The sequence below is a fragment of the Thamnophis sirtalis genome, unplaced genomic scaffold (genome assembly GCF_051295495.1).
Source record: "Thamnophis sirtalis isolate CommonGarterSnake01/CBP01778 unplaced genomic scaffold, rThaSir2_p1.2 scaffold_4, whole genome shotgun sequence".
NCBI lineage: Eukaryota > Metazoa > Chordata > Lepidosauria > Squamata > Natricidae > Thamnophis > Thamnophis sirtalis.
Genome location: NW_028261384.1, coordinates 89,407,177 through 89,423,177, shown reverse-complemented (window position 1 = coordinate 89,423,177; position 16,001 = coordinate 89,407,177). Strand labels below are relative to the sequence as shown.

Here is a 16,001-nt window from a genome sequence, read left to right as displayed (position 1 = left end):
GTCACGTTCACATCTAATACAAAAGGCCTAAGCTATGGTTTACAGACCACAATGATTTGGTTCATACAATGTTAAATCAAACCAAACAAACTACATTAACCAGTCTACTATTGGTTCAATATGTTATGTGATCTTGGCAATATTTCTGAACTCATGTTTCTTATAGCACACTCAAAATTCCATCATCCTCTTATTTGCTTTTTACATCTGTTTCAACTATTATGTATAATATTCCATTAGATTTTACATTCCAGTATTCTTAATAATCTGAAAAAAATGTGTTCTTGGAGAAACTGTTTATCTCCTATATTGATCCACTGAAGACAAAGGATACTTGTAATATAGTTGAAAAATTTTTCATATTGGAAGTTTGCTTGCTGGCAGATTTTGTTAACTGCTTTCAAGAATAAGTTTTCACCCCTTGGCCACTCATGCTGTAACAACACAATCACATGACCCAATGCCATATCATCCCTATTGTCTGTGAAAGCTTTCAGCTGTTAGGGGGGAAAAAAACCAAACAATGTAAACAGCATCTCAGAAAGTTACAAACAAATATAATGGAGAGATATACTTCAAATTGTTTCATTTTTCTAAGAATTATTTTTAGTACTCAAAATATTATTCATACTTTTTCCAGTATGCTATTCTAAAAAACATATAAAATTTGTGGGCTGTTATTAGGGTAGGATATATTGAACAACAAGTGTTAAAAGTTCTCAAAACAATTAAAGGTAGCTTAGAATGAAGGTGACTCTGTTTTCCTGAAAATAAGATCTCCCCGAATAATAAGCCCAATCAGGCTTTTGAGAGCATGTGTTAAAATAAGCCCTCCCCCTCAAAATATTGCAACACAGCAGCAGCCATGAGGTGACTACACTGGCCACCTCCTGCACCTCAAAAATAATAAGACCTCACCACAAATATGGCCAAGAGTTTATTTTGGGGTTCAAAAGAAAACAAGACCCTTTCTTATTTTCAGGGAAACACAGTAACACTTATATTCAGTTATTTAGACAATACGTTTGTGTGTAGTATTCACCATGAAGTAGAATCTTCTTTCAAGTCACACTGTGTCAGTAGTTCTCCCCAAATGTTAAATATGTATAACAAGAGAGTCTTCAAGTGCAGAATCCTACTTACAAAAGTTACCATGTAAACTGGATCCTTAGAACTATGTGGAAGTTTTTCTATGTAGAACTTAAAAGAGTGTCCTCACTGCAAATGGACATATGGTACTCACCACAATTGTAAAAAGGGAGGATCTGTTACACTCTGTTCATATAATGAGTACTAGAAGCAAATGTACTACCTAAATACAGAATGATTCTACATTGGGCTAAGGAGCAAATAAATATTAAAAATATGTAAGTTCCAAGCTTTGGTCAGATAGCATGTGACAAAAATGAATTTAATCTTGGAACATCTAGTCAGGATATTAGAAAAAAATAAATTCTTATAAACTCCTTTTACCCAAAACATAGCAAAACTGATTATAGAGGTGAAGCCATCCTTAGATAAATATTTCTCAAGAGGTAATTCTTTAAGCTTTACATATTATTTTAACATGCATATCTTAACAAAACTTTGCTATATATATCAGGTACATATGCAACTGATATCGTAGTACTGGAGTACTGCAAGGTGCAATACTCTATTCATGGCATGAATCCAGGTTACCTGAGGAACCATCTCACCCTAATGGAATTGAATTTCCTCATTGTATCTGCAGAAGGGGCATGCTGCAGACCTTAACCACCAAGGAATTTTGGCTGTCAAGATCCAGGAAAAGTCTTTTCTGCTATAATGTCTGCCCTCTGGAATATCGTATCTCTTGGGGTGAGATCCACCCCGACCTCTTGTCCTATAAAGATCTCAAAAACTGCTCTGCCACTTGACCTGAAGCCCAGATAGTGGTGTGTCATCCTGGAGTATTAACAAGATCTCCCTTCTACCTTCATCATAGCCCCTATTAATTAAGCTATTTCTTGTTAATTTAAATGTATTCATTGCTTCATTGTTTTACTATTTTAATTTTTTATACTATGGTTTTATCTGACTATGGGCTGTCCAGAGTCACAGGATAGCAAAATGGATGGCAAATAAGTTCAGTAAAGAAGCAAGCAATCAATACCAGAATTACTACCTGTATAAATTAATTAAATAATTGTATTTATTTATTTAGAAATCATCTATCACCCTCACAATGGGGCTCCAATCTGTACAAGTATCAGCTCAGTCAACTTGCCTACCACAAGAATAACAATATGCAATAATGAAATGAACAGCAGAGATGTTTAAAGTACTAATGCTGCAATGTTCTGTTAGCTAGTAATATACAATTTATCCCTATAATAAAAATAATTATTCCATTGCTTCAATCATGAAGTCAATACCTTCAATGTTTTGAATTTTTTTTGTTATCTTTATTTTTTCCAATCTGTTATGACACCTCTCTAATGTAGAAAATAATTGTTCCAACACTGTCATGTACATGACACATTGAAGATTCATGTTAAAAAATGAAGATGCCAATTCAAATCTATAAAATTTCACAAATTTGAGATGACCTTGATAGCCAATTATTTTAGTTAATAGTCCTCATAAAGTACCTTCAATGTTGAGAGGCGAATGAGACTTACTTCAAGGATAGTTGGGACACCTTTGGGATTAACATGAATTGAAAGGTCATTTTTCCTTCCATATTCTTTAAAAGTGAATGGATCATTTAATTCACATTCAGCTGGAAGGCCCCGGAAATATTCTGCTAAATGACTGAGTTATCTTTCCTTTCCTAAAGAAGCAATCAGCATTTATAAATTTGATCTACAATTACAAATGGCTATGAAAAGATTCTTCTCAATAATGATGCTATTACTACAAGGAACATTTATTTAGACTGACACCACCACCACCCCACCAAATATATAGAAATGTGTTTCTTTTTTAGAGATTGCTTAGTAGTTCATTTTCCTATGAGAATGTTTGTTATTCTTCAGCATTTAAGTGAAAAACTTCAATTAGGACAGCGACTTGATTACTAACTGGTAATCAGGGTAACCATTTTTAACTCTCTTAAAATTGACTCATAGTTTATTTGATATCAATGATTTAATTAAGCTGATTTCAAGTTGTTTGTATCTTAATAAGCACTGCATTAATATATGCTAACATAAATACTGAAGCCAACATGAATAGAATGAAAAATTGGAAGAAAATATAAAAAAATATTATAGTAACAATATACTTCACCACAAATATAATAAATTACCTTAAAACAAGCTAATAGTAATCGGAGACAGTAAGGCATAATAGTTTTACTGTTGCATGGCCAAAGCTTCAGTTCTGAAACTAGACAAATAATAGTTTTGAAAATATTAAAATCAAATAGAATTAAAAGCAAGTATGACAGACCTAAAATTATATCCATTTTAATATCTATAAAATGTGTTTATGTTATAGAAAGTCGGATTCCAATTGAATGTTAGGAAAAAAGCCCTCCCAACAATAAGAGCAGTTTGATAGTGGCTGACTACATAATGTAATGTTTGGCTTCCTTTTCCTGGTGGTGTTTAAACAGAAACCAGGTATTAATGTTTTAATTAAACGCCTGTGCTAAATAAATTACATTTCTTGGCATAAATGATTCTTTATTTGGATAAGTATTCATATATCATCTATACATTCCAGAATAGTAAAATAATTTATTTGCCCTACGTTGTGATAAGCTACTCAACTTTTGGTGGTTTTCACCTGTATAGTGTGGGGGTAGGGGAGCAATTATTCCTATATATGCTACCATATATATCTCCTCCCACTAAAAGCCACTAGTTAATTATTAGAATCCAAGGGGCTTAATAAGAAATAAGTCCTTTCTTGCCATCACTGGTAATTCTAATGGTCAGTTATTTTTCCCAAAACTATCCACTCCTTTGCCCAGTTCTGGGAGTAGAGCACACAAAAAATTTAATATAAAATCTGTAAGCTGCTTTTACCCATAGTTCTTCTTAAAAGGCAGCATATTTTTTTGCCATTTTGTCAATTGCCCTTTCAGGATATTACAATTTTCAATATTTTTTTCAGAAATCATAATTTAAAATACTCAAATTTACTATTTGGAGACAAAGTTATAATTTACCTTTCCTGAATTTCGACTTTAATACAGGCTGATCTTCTTGTATTTTGGCTCCTTCTTGTATGGGAAGTGTCATGAAACACATTAAGTCAAGAATTTTTTCACAAGTCAACTACAAAGAAAAGGTGAGCTCCATTATATATAAAATGTCTATACATCAAAAAATTACAACAAACAAAAATAACCAGCAATTGTGTTACCATGTTGTTCTTAAGAATGAGAGAAAGTACATTTATAAAAGAATTTTATGACACCATTTCTAGCTATTGAGTGTGGGGAAAGCCAATAGTAATAATATTAAAGAGTGATCACTGAAAAATTACCATTATAGGTTATGCAATCAATATATGGCTTTCAGTTTTCATTTCCAGTTTTGCTCACAAAAGAAAACTCTAGCTGATCTTGGTCAAAATAAACTTGAATCCTTTCAGCAGAGAGAAAATACTGAAATATTTGGATTTTTTTTGTCAAAAACGCTGCTTAAAGAAACCTCATTTTTGGAAGACAAGAATTACTATTTGGTCACCTTAATTGTTATTGTTAAATTAAAAGGCTATATTACTAAATATATATGTTGCAAAAGAAATTGAAGCTGCTTAAGGCAAACTGAGTAGATTTATGGATGAAATGGTATTTGAATTAAGCAGCCTCCCTATTCAGATTCAGCTAATGCACTACAACAAAACTTGAATTACAAATTGTAAAGCTGCAATGGATAGAACGTGATTCTTCTGCAAATTAAGTTTGCTAAGAAAAACCAATATATGCAATTATATCTGACTTCATCTTCATTTCAAAGACTTGTTTGTCATTCTCTTAAGATTAAATAGGATTTAAAAATAGAACTGAAAAGCACAGCTCATTAACTGTCTCTCGGGATTCACAGGTAAAGCTGGGAGAGCTTAATGGAAGATTTGAAATAGATGCACAATTCTAGGTACATATTTGTAGGTGGGTAGGTGGGTGGATACAACCATAATAATCAACCCAAATCAAACCATTCTTTATTGATGATCCTAAGAGTTACTGCCCCAAAGTCACCCAGTCAGCTTCTGGGCCTAAATGTAATTAATGTAATTTGTCTGCGGGAGTGTGTATGTATAAATTGTATAATATACAATATTATATTAGAGGGTCCTAGGTGCTCTCTGAGCTTGTTTATTTTCTTGCAGAAAATTTCATTATCCTAATTAGGTAACATCATCAGTGCTACTGAGTGCTGTTTTCTGTCACTATATTCTGGTGTGTTGCCTGTCTATTTGGGTAGGAGTGATCTTAAAGATTCTTTGGTTGGGCTGTTTACTGATGGCTCTTGGGCAGTACTGCTTACTGGATTGTTGGCCTGAAGTTAATCTATGCTGATCTGAGTGCTGATTATTGGTGGAGAGGTGCTGGAACCTTTTCCTCTTTTGGACTGGTTGTTTGTATCTTTTGCATAGCCTATGGATGTTGTTAATGTCTCTATTGATGGCTAATTTGTCAAAGTACCAGACTTCTAGAAATTCCTTGGCGTTTTTTGATTTGGCCTGGTCTAGGATTGTTACATTTTCCCAATTAAAACTATGGTTAAATTTGTCTAGATGTTTCATCATGTCTTCTGACTGCCAGTTTGTGTTCATGGATACATTCTACCAGTCTTCTGGCTGTTTGTCCTACATAGTGGTTGTTGCAGTTCTCACTGTATGCTGTAGATAACTTCTGTTTTTTTCTTCTTCTGGGCTTGTTGTGTCTTTTAGTTTGCTTAGGATGTTTTGAAGGGGGTTGGTTGACTGGTGTGCTACGCTGATTCCATATACTGGTAGTTGTAGATGTCTATTTGTGCAAATGAGATAATCGAAAGCCCAAAAGAGAAAAAGTCTCCAGCACTTCACTAGTAATCAGCACTCAGATCAGCATAGCAATAAGCAATACCCCAATCAAGAAACTACTGATGAGCCATCAGTACATAGGCCAACCAAATAATCTTTAACGCTACTCCCACCAATACAGACAAGCAAGTCACCAAAATATAAACTGACAGCGAACAGCACTCCTTATTAGCATTGATGATGTTATCTAGGTAGGGTAATGAAATGTCTGCAAGAAGACAAGCAAGCTCAGAGAGCACTAAGGATCCTCCCATTTCAACCCCAAGCTACAAATATTCTCCTTTATTAATACCTGAAGATGGCATATGAAGTCCTCTCTTCTGCTACTTTCTCCAACAAAACAGCAATATTTTAAGGTAGAGTTGGTTAAGAGAATGACTGGTCCATAGTGAGCCAGTGAACTTCTATGGCCAAAGATGGACTAGCCTCTGAATGCATAATGTCAGTCCAATGCCTTAGTCACCTCACTACATTGGCTTTCAGTGTAAATATTATCCATTCTACTGGTGTAATACATTCTTCAATTTGCATGAAAAGAAAGCAGATAAGTTATATATAAATGAATATAATTTTACTCATCCTAATCAAACTGAAAGTCAAATTCATACACTAAAGTAGTTGTAAAGATTTTGTCTGGTCTCAGTAACCTGCATTTCTCATAAATCCCAAACTTAGCAGTAAAAAGCAGGCAGTTAGGCAGGGCTTACATGGTATTCTCCAAGAGCAAAATGACAAGTCGCTAACTGGATTAGAGGTCGTTGATTTTCTAGTGATCCTTGCCCCATAATTTGTTGTGGACAATGAGATCCTTGCAGAGCTGCTAAGTGATGTAAGCTGGCAATTGCTTTTTTATATTGACCCTTTCAAAAGAATAAAAATCAAATCACTAAAAAAATAGTGTTCCATTTTATAATGCAAATAATTTACAAAAGTTCCAAGATTTTCAGATAGTAATTTTCATACAAAAGTAAACATATTAATACTGATAGGTGTAATACACTGCATAAGTAATTAGCTTCACACAAGTTTTTTATAGCTCTTAAAAGAGCCTTATAAAGTTGAGGGTCTTTCTTATCCTCCAGTTTTAAGAAAAACAATATGCTCAAAGCTCTGAATTTAGCATACTAAATTTATGAATTTATGAAAGAGGCAAATTTTGAATTAGCAGTTTTATATTTTACCAGCACTTTATATTTTTATAATATAAAACATCAAAATGCTTTAGATATTTCTTCATTAAATCTTGTAAGAAGGGAATGCTACTTCGTATTCTATTTATAATCCATCCAATTGTAGGGAATAAAAAAACCCAGATGCATTTAAAACAATAACTGGTACAAAACAAGCATTAAGTCTAGGAAGACTGGACAGTATTAGAAAGAAACTCAGACTGGCTTCCCCTCCCCATCTCCAATTCCCTGGAGTATAATAGGGAGGGAAGGGCAAATTCAGATTCTGTTTTTAGTCTATCTCAATGAAATATTGTTCCACTCTTCTTTGGGATTTTCCTGTAGAGCTATGAAGATTATAAGGTTACTCAAAATGTTTAGTTAAAACATGTCATCATTCATTTAAATCAAGATTCTACAAAATGATCAATATTGATAAATGTCTGGAGATCAATAGATGGCTGATAAATAATAGGTTGTTTGGCATCTCCAGGCTAACCAGAAGGTGAGTTGACTTTTGGTGAATGTTACTCAGAGCTGTATGATCAACTACACCCTTTAATAAATTATTATCGTTTCACTGCAGAGTCAGTTGTTTAGACTAGATTTGGCATTTTTACCTACTTATCAATTCCTTCCCAAGGACCTCAGACAGGCAGATGTTGATTGATGTGCTGGTATTAAAAGTATCAATATAGAATGGAAGCTGTTCTGAGTAAAGCTGCCTTTAGTAATTGACAAGTGGTGATTTTGTCAAGGGCAATGGTATTAAAATGATGCTTCAGTTGTTTTGGGATTATATCCAAGGTGCTTATTACTATTGGTACTGCATTTGCTTTCTTCAGTCATTCAATTTCTATTTATAGGTTTTTATATTTTTGCGACTTTCTCTAATTATCTCTCTCCTATTTTGCTGTCTCCAGTAACTGCCACATCCACAGTCCAGGCTTTTTTGTCTTGCTTGTTGACAATTGTTAAATCTACAGCTAGGGTGTCAAACTCAATTTCACTAAGGGCTGCATCAGCATTATGGTTACCCTCAAAGGGCCAATAGCTAGGTTGCCAAGACTAGGTGGCCATGGCTGAGTAGGCATGGCTGTCTCAATGCCATTCACTGGGCATGGCTGGCTCAAGACAGCTGGGATTGGATGGAACAAATCGCAATGGCTAACTCAACTTGGGATCAATTTGATACCCCATAAACTGCTCATCTCCCCAAACTCCTGGCAGCCAAGTGCCTGCACTCACATACACGCACATACCATATTCCACATTTGGGGGCTTTTATCCACAAAGGAATTAGAGGGCCTTCCCTCCAAGTCCAGGGATGATTGGCAGCTTGTAAGCTCAGATGTGGATAAAAGTCTCCAAATTTAAAATATGTTTGTGATCGTGTGGGCGTGCATGCCACGTCATGCCAAAGGAGATATTCTTCTCCCAATCCCAGACTTTGTTGCTGTTTCCTTGTCCAGTGTCCCCTCCTGGCAAAGCAGGAGATGGAGGACGATGCTGCTGCTTGTGGAAGCACAGAAGAAAAAGTTTGCAGGAGGCAGTTTCTTTTGAGTCCATCTTCTGCTTTGACAGATCTCTGGAGAGCAAGAGGAGAAGGCAGGGGAACAGACCTCCCTGGAACTGATGAGGGAGGCTGGCTCTTCTCAAAAGAGAATACACATTTCCAATCATGTATGGTAAGGATGCTGGCTTGTTGGGACAGCCTTCTCTCACGCAGCTCCCCCACCATCCCCTTCCTCTCTCCAGAGATATGTCAAGGCAGATATTGGACTCGGAGAATACTGCTTCCTGCAAACTTTCTTCTCCACGCTTCCACATGCAGCAGCATCATCCTCTGTCTTCTGTGGGGGGCCAGGCAAGGCTGGAAGGGGGTATCCAGAGGTCTCCAGTGGAGGAAAGTGACACTAGGGCAAGCCCCAAAGCCTAGTCCACCACAGGAGCCTTGCGGTCCCTCTCAGGCCATGTGGAGGTCCCCCGGATGGCAGCACAGGCTGCTCAGAACCCTGGAGAACAGAGGGTCAGTGCACAGCCTGGCCCTTGAGTTCCTGGGGCACTTGGAACCTGTAGCCTGACCCAGCCCAGGTCTGTTTTCCCGAGGGGTGCCCAGCTGCACTAGCCTTCTCCTCAAGGCTTCTGCTACTGTATTCACTCTCTTTAGCCAGGTTGCTCATGTAGGTGCAGGAGGACAAAGTGGATGGGTCACAAGGAGGCCCACCCCCTCTCCATATGAAGAGACACAGCTTTCAGAAGTGATATTCAGGTGGTTCGGACCGGTTCGAGGAAACTAGTAGTGGAAATTTTAACTAGTTCGAAGAACCGGCAAATACCACCTCTGGCTGGTCCGAGAAGGAGGTGACAACTTGGCTGAACTTTGGAAGAACTTTGCCCAAGACTTCTTATGTATTCAGGGGCTACACCTCTCCCAACGATGAGTTTGGTGGCGATCTAACAAAACGTCTTCCAGGTCTTCAAGATCGACTTTAAGCGCGCCCCCATGGAAAAAGCCAAGAAGCCAAGAGCAAAAGTAGAGTTTAGAGTTTTATTTCATTTGTATGCCGCCCTTTTCCCTAAGGGGACTCAGGGCGGCTCACAACTCAAAAAGGGAAGGGTGGGGGATATAAACAGTTTAACAAGAACACAAAACTATACATAGTTAAAAAGCACAACAATCATACCATTCGAGATAGGGGCAGCGAATCTTTAGCCCCAGGCCTGTCGGAACAGCCAGGTTTTAAGGGCTATGCGGAAGGCCTGGAGGGTGGTGAGGGTACGAATCTCCACGGGGAGTTCATTCCAGAGAAGGCTCTCCTCCGGGTAGTCGCCAGTCGACACTGGCCGGCAGACGGAATTTGGAGGAGGCCTAGTCTGTGGGATCTAATTGGTCTAGTGGAGGTAATTGGCAGTAGGCGGTCTCTCAAGTACCCAGGTCCAATACCATGAAGGGCTTTATAAGTGACGACTAGCGCCTTGAAGCGTATCCGGAGACCAATAGGCAGCCAGTGCAGCTCGCAGAGGATAGGTGTTACGTGGGTGAACCGAGGTGCACCCACAATCGCTCGCACGGCTGCATTCTGGACAAGCTGAAGTCGCCGAATACTCTTCAAGGGCTGCCCCATGTTGCAGTAGTCCAGTCGCGGGGGCAGGGGCGACAGAGGCATGTGACATGTCCCTCCATGGGGACTTCACCACCTCCTCTTTTCCTCAGAGGGAAGATGTCTGCTTCCCTTCACACTCCTTGTGGAGGGGCACTCCAGTCACCCCCGCCATGTCTGATTTTGCCCTCAGCTTCTTGGCTTCTTCCATGGGGGTGCTCTTAAAAGTTGATCTTGAATCCCACCACTGCAGGCTTTGTAACCAAAGCATCCTCAGCGATAGGATGGGAGACCATCAGGAGAGACCAGGATGAGAAGACAAAGGGATGGCAAAAGGACAACAGTGCTACTGGTGACCAGGTGCTAAGGAAATTATCAACATGTCCCTCAGACTCAGTCCCTCTCATTCCAATCTCCTTCCCTCCTTCTTCCCTTCCTTCCCTGACTCCCTCCTCAATCTCCTTCCTTCCTTCCTTCTTCTCTCCTTGCCAAGGAAGAGATGAAGGGGAGAGGTTGGCAGTGCTGCCAGTGGCCATGGTTTTGCTATGCAAAGGGCAGTCCCAGTGAAAGGGAAGCACTCACAGGTTTTGAGGCTGGGCCAGTGAGCAGGTCATGGAGATTCTGGTGGTGAGCAAGGTGCTGTCCTACAACTTTGCGGCAGCCGTCGAGGCTTGAATGTGGGCAGCCTTAGACTGGCCTCCAGGGTAGCCACAGAGACAGCAGGGAGTCACTCCTGCCGCCTTGGCCCTGCCCCCCTGGATGCATGCGTAGGTGACGAGCATGCACAGCCTGGCATCCCCAGTGACCTTCTTGCCCCACTTCCCTTTCACTCAGGATGCCAGCTTTGTGAGCTCACCACCTCCTCTGCACTCCCGAAGGGGAGCGCCCAGCCGAGCTGGTTCAGGGCCAAGGTGGCAGTGTCTGGCTCGTCGCTGTCTCCAAGACAGGAGCTGATGAATTTGGGAGCCTTGATCTAAATGCTTATGACAAAGGCTTAAGGAAGATTATACATAGGTCTGTTTGCTCCTGGAATTTTTACCTGATAGATAATCATATCTGTGAGGAAGATTCTCAACCAAAGCCAGGTATCTGTCTTCCAAGACACACAAATTCTTGTAAATTCTGTAAAATGAAGTGAAGTAGACGAAAATATAAGATAATGTATTTGAAACAGTTCTTTCTCAGTTGTGAGAAAATGACATAGGATTCATCAATTTAAATTTGATTATAAACTTCTTATGTCTGCTTCTGATAATGTAAACAACTGCCCTAAATTGCGTTAGCTCCTTTGAAAGATAAAAATATTTTATTTTCATGTAGATTCATAATCAAAAAGGATACAGCTTCTATTGAAACCAACAGCAATGAAGTTCAGTGAATAATCAACCCAGTAAAATGTAACAGTATAGGTGTTATAATAATTAAAATAATTATTTATTTTTAATTTAAGATTTTCAGCAAGTCTCATTAAAGGAAAGATTAATAATGCCTCCTTCCCTGTCAAAAATCTAAGATTCAACATAAAGAATTGACAATTACAACAAACTCTCTAAATATTTTTTCATATTATAGTAAAGTACCTTTATCCAATGATTCCAATGAATGTAAAAGTTCCCAGCTCTCTCTAGCCAATCTAAAGCTCTCTTGTACTTCAACAGAATTTGGGAGATCTGTTGCATTTATTGTAATGGCTCTATTTTTGCCTTTCCCAGAAGGATCTTCATCATCAGAGCTCTACTCCAAAGACAAAACACAAAAATCCAAGCAGTAGTCAACTAGATCAAACCAAACTATTAAATCATGCATTTCTCTGAGATAAAAATAACCCATAATAAAAATTTAAGTAATAACCAAAATTAATGATATGGATCTTCCTTTAGTTGCTTGCTCCTTATAAGTCCATCTTCAGATAGGCTATCCCTCAAAATGTTAACCAATACTATAAAAATGTGTCACTTAAATAAGATAACAATCAAATTTTTGTACGTTTATTTTTAATTGGTTTACCCATTAGTAATCCCATGAATTATCCATTTTTCATATTTTGGTTAAAAAATGAGGGTCAGCTTATGTGCAGATGGACTTACATACCAATATGTAGGGCATATAGAGGTATGATATTACCATACTCACATATACACCCATTCACAAATGAGTTGAACGCATTTTAATTCCTGTCTTATTTAAAAATGCACACAGTAATCACGAATGGTCTTCCAGAAAAGCATTGTTTTAACTATTCTCCAGACTGCTGTTAACAGTTGGGATTATTTTTACCTGAGTAAGATTTTCTAAAAACAAGAAAACAGACACTGAGAATGTATCTTGAAAGTTTAAAATTTCTCTTTGACAAGTTTATTTTGTATATCAATCTATACCAGTATTTTGGAAAGAAAATGTTTGGGCAATATTTCAAACACTACAACAGATTACATAACATTTCTATTTAAAAAAACAGGGGAGAAAATTACCATTGTTTTCTCTCTCCCTTCAGGAAGTTTTCGTTTCTTGTGAACATGTTTGCTACGTTCAATATCTGTATCACCAAAAACATTGGACACATCCTCGATGAGAATCAATGGAACTTGGTTTGAAGCATTTGATCCTAGGTGTAAAATGAAAAAAATTACTTCTATTTTTCCTGTTATTATTGGTTTATGAAATATATGCTTCAACATAAGTTAGTTATTAATACCACAAATGTTTATGATCAAAATGTAAGCAATGCCATATTTTTCTTTGATTAAATATTTAAACATATTTAAAAGGTTCTATGTTGGGGAATGCTGCCATAAAAAGATTCCAAATCCCAGTTAGTTCTGATAATAGCAGTTATCGTATTTTTCGGAGTATAAGACGCCCCAGAGTATAAGATGCACCAAGGTTTTGAAGAGGAAATTTTAAAAAAAAGTAAGTAGGAAGATAAAGGGATAGAGAGGGAGAGAAAGAGAGAGAAAGAGAGAGAAATACAGTAGGTAGGGAGAGAGAGAGAGAGAGTAGTTAGGTAGGTAAAGAGGGAGGGAGACAGAGAGGGAGAGAGAGAAATACAGTAGGTAGGTGAGGGAGAGGGAGAGAATGTAGGTAGGTAGGTAGAGGGATAGAGAAAGAGAAAGAGAGAGAGAAATACAGTAGATAGGTAGGGAGAGAGTAGATAGGTTGGTAGATAGAGGGAGAGAGAGAAATAGAGAGAGAAATACAGTAGGTAGTTAGGGAGAGAGAGAGGGTAGGTAGATAGGTAGATGTTTCCAGGTGTATTTATCCATGTGCTGGAGAAGGAAATCGCTGACAATCTGCAGTACCTAAGACTTTGTTTCTGCTGGCACAGCACTTGATCAATGTAATTCTTATCAATCAGTTAAAGAGCTTTCCAAAAAGGGGGGGGGGGTTGTGAAAACGGGCCTGCTTTTTTTTTAAAAAAAGGCATGAGTAGCCTTGGGGGGGGGGCTTGCAGTGCTCAGGAGGGGACAAAATGTGCAAAAAAATGGCCTGTTTTTTGCCAAAAAAAAATTGCATGCATAGTCTTATGGAGGCTTATAGAGTTCTGCCCTTCTCAGCCCCCCAAGAGGCTTCCTAGAGGCTAGACATGGCCATTTTGATCAAGGGCACGGGAGGCAAAAAATGACCATTGGCTTACCTGACTGGTCGTTCTCTGGGCGCTGCGGGAGAGTCCAAGCATGGGTTAAATACAGTCTATCTGCCCTAGAACTGAGTAGATTTTTCTTTGACCATGCCTCCTTTGCCTCATTGAGGGCAGTTTAAAAACAAAGTCTTGTCCGCTGTACAACACCTTTCATGTATCTTGATCATTATGCAGAATCTTGGACACAGTAATAAACCCTGGGCAGGTTTCGACTCTCCTGCAGTGCTCAGAGAACTATCATTCAGGTAAACCAACGGTCATTCTCCTGTGCGCTGCTTGGAGAGTGAAAGTATGGGACATACCCAAGCTATTGTGTCCCAGGGAGGGAAGAAATCGTATCAGATTGTCCGAAGCCGAGGCAACTTGCTGTAAAACACATCTTCCAAAGGAGGCTTCGGCTGAGGCAAAGGTGTCAATTTTATAATTTCTGATGAATGCTGTGGGAGACGCCCACGTAGCCACTCTGCAAATGTCAATGACTGTAGTGGCTGCACTTCTTGTAGAGTGTGCCGTCACTCGACCTGACACGGACCTGCCCTGATGCTCATAAACTATTTTTATACAGGCCCGCAGCCAACGTCCAATGGTTGAGGAAGGGACCTTACGGCCCAATGACCTGAAACGACACAATGACTCTGAATGTCTAAAGTCCTTAGTCCTTTTAATATATATGCGCACCGCTCGTCAAACGTCTAGCTTGTGCCAGGAACGTTCCTTAGAATGCTTAAGTCTGGGGCAAACGTTTGGGAGGATCACCTCCTGGGCCCTGTGAAATTGAGTATTCACTTTTGGTATGAAGGAAGGATCGAGTCACAGGATGACCCGGTCGTGATGGATAATACACAGTTCCTCCTTGACAGAAAGTACTGCAATCTCTGATACCCTCCTAGCAGAAGTAATTGCTACTAAGAAGGCAGTTTTAAGAGTCAAATGCCAGAGACAGGCAGTTCAAATCGGTTCGAAGGGCGCGTTCGTCAGGGCTCGCAGAACATAAGATAAGTTCTAGGAATGGTACATGTTTATAGCCTGAGGGGAGATGTTGGATGTGCCCTTCAGGAAACTCCTGACCTGAGGGTGTTGACTCAGGGACTGATGAGTGTCTCTAGCCAGTAGAGTGGACAAGGCCGCAACCTGGCGAAAGATAGTATTGGACGCCAACCCTTTGTCCAACGCCTCTTGAAGGAAGTCCAGAAGTTGGGGTATGGATGCTGAAAAGTCTACAATGTCACGCCCCTTGCACCAAGTGGAAAATGCGGCCCAGGTCGCGTCGTATATGCGTGTTGTGGATGGTCTTCTGGAATGGTCTGAAGGACCATTGTCAGAAAGGAGCTCCCCCTCAGGAGCTCCCCCTCAAGTGCCAGATGGCCAGTTGAAGCCACTGGGGGTCCGGATGACTGATGACTCCTTGGCTGAGGGAGATCTGCTGTTGAGGAATCCTCCATGGTTTCTATATGTTGAAATCTTTTTTGAGGAAAAAGGTGTGTCTTACACTCTGAAAAATATGGCAGCTTCTAAAGTTCTGGCACCAAATTTTTCCTACTCTCACTTCAAAAGGGAAAAAGAACTACGAAAAACATACACACAGCTCATGACCTTATGTCCAAGGCACACATAGGAAGAAAAGGTGGATTATGCTAATACATAATGCAGTTATCACTAGTTAAAACAGTTCAATAATTTCACATCATAATTAGATTTTTAGTGCAGTGTGTACATAGTAAGTGTGGAAAATAGAATGTTATCTCAATACAAATGCTTCATTTCAAAATGCCAATAACACTATTAAGTTAGATTTCATACAAAAGTAATTCTGGCAAACCTGCCCAAATGGATACAGGAAGGGCATCATTTCAACTCACCCTGAAAAAGAGAAGGTTGGATGCTGCTGATATATTGGAATGCATTCTTGAAGAAGACCAGCATTGTGGAATACACTACTTGGGTCTTGTACTTTGCATGAGCTTCGTTATCATAATTACTTATATATCTGCAGACATCTTTCATTTTCAGCAATATGTCACCAAAACTTCTAAAGATAAAAGAATATTCAGTTATACTGGAATTTATAATATACAATAAAGTAAA

General features: G+C 38.9%; 1 protein-coding gene across 4 annotated transcripts in view; it reads right to left on the bottom strand.

Moving 5' to 3' along the window:
* Nucleotides 1-16,001, bottom strand: part of INTS10 (integrator complex subunit 10) — a 50,429-nt gene that overhangs the window by 20,399 nt on the left and 14,029 nt on the right. For 3 of the 4 annotated variants that reach the window (XM_014068111.2, XM_014068126.2, XM_087713347.1), the window contains exons 8-15: nt 15,776-15,945; nt 12,748-12,881; nt 11,857-12,010; nt 11,316-11,398; nt 6,711-6,863; nt 4,139-4,247; nt 3,272-3,351; nt 335-497 (exon numbers count right to left, since the gene is read on the bottom strand). In XM_014068111.2, coding sequence (XP_013923586.2) covers nt 335-497; nt 3,272-3,351; nt 4,139-4,247; nt 6,711-6,863; nt 11,316-11,398; nt 11,857-12,010; nt 12,748-12,881; nt 15,776-15,945 — 1,046 coding nt within the window. The remainder of the gene's footprint in view (nt 1-334; nt 498-3,271; nt 3,352-4,138; nt 4,248-6,710; nt 6,864-11,315; nt 11,399-11,856; nt 12,011-12,747; nt 12,882-15,775; nt 15,946-16,001) is intronic. The other variant, XM_087713348.1, reaches the window with a different exon arrangement.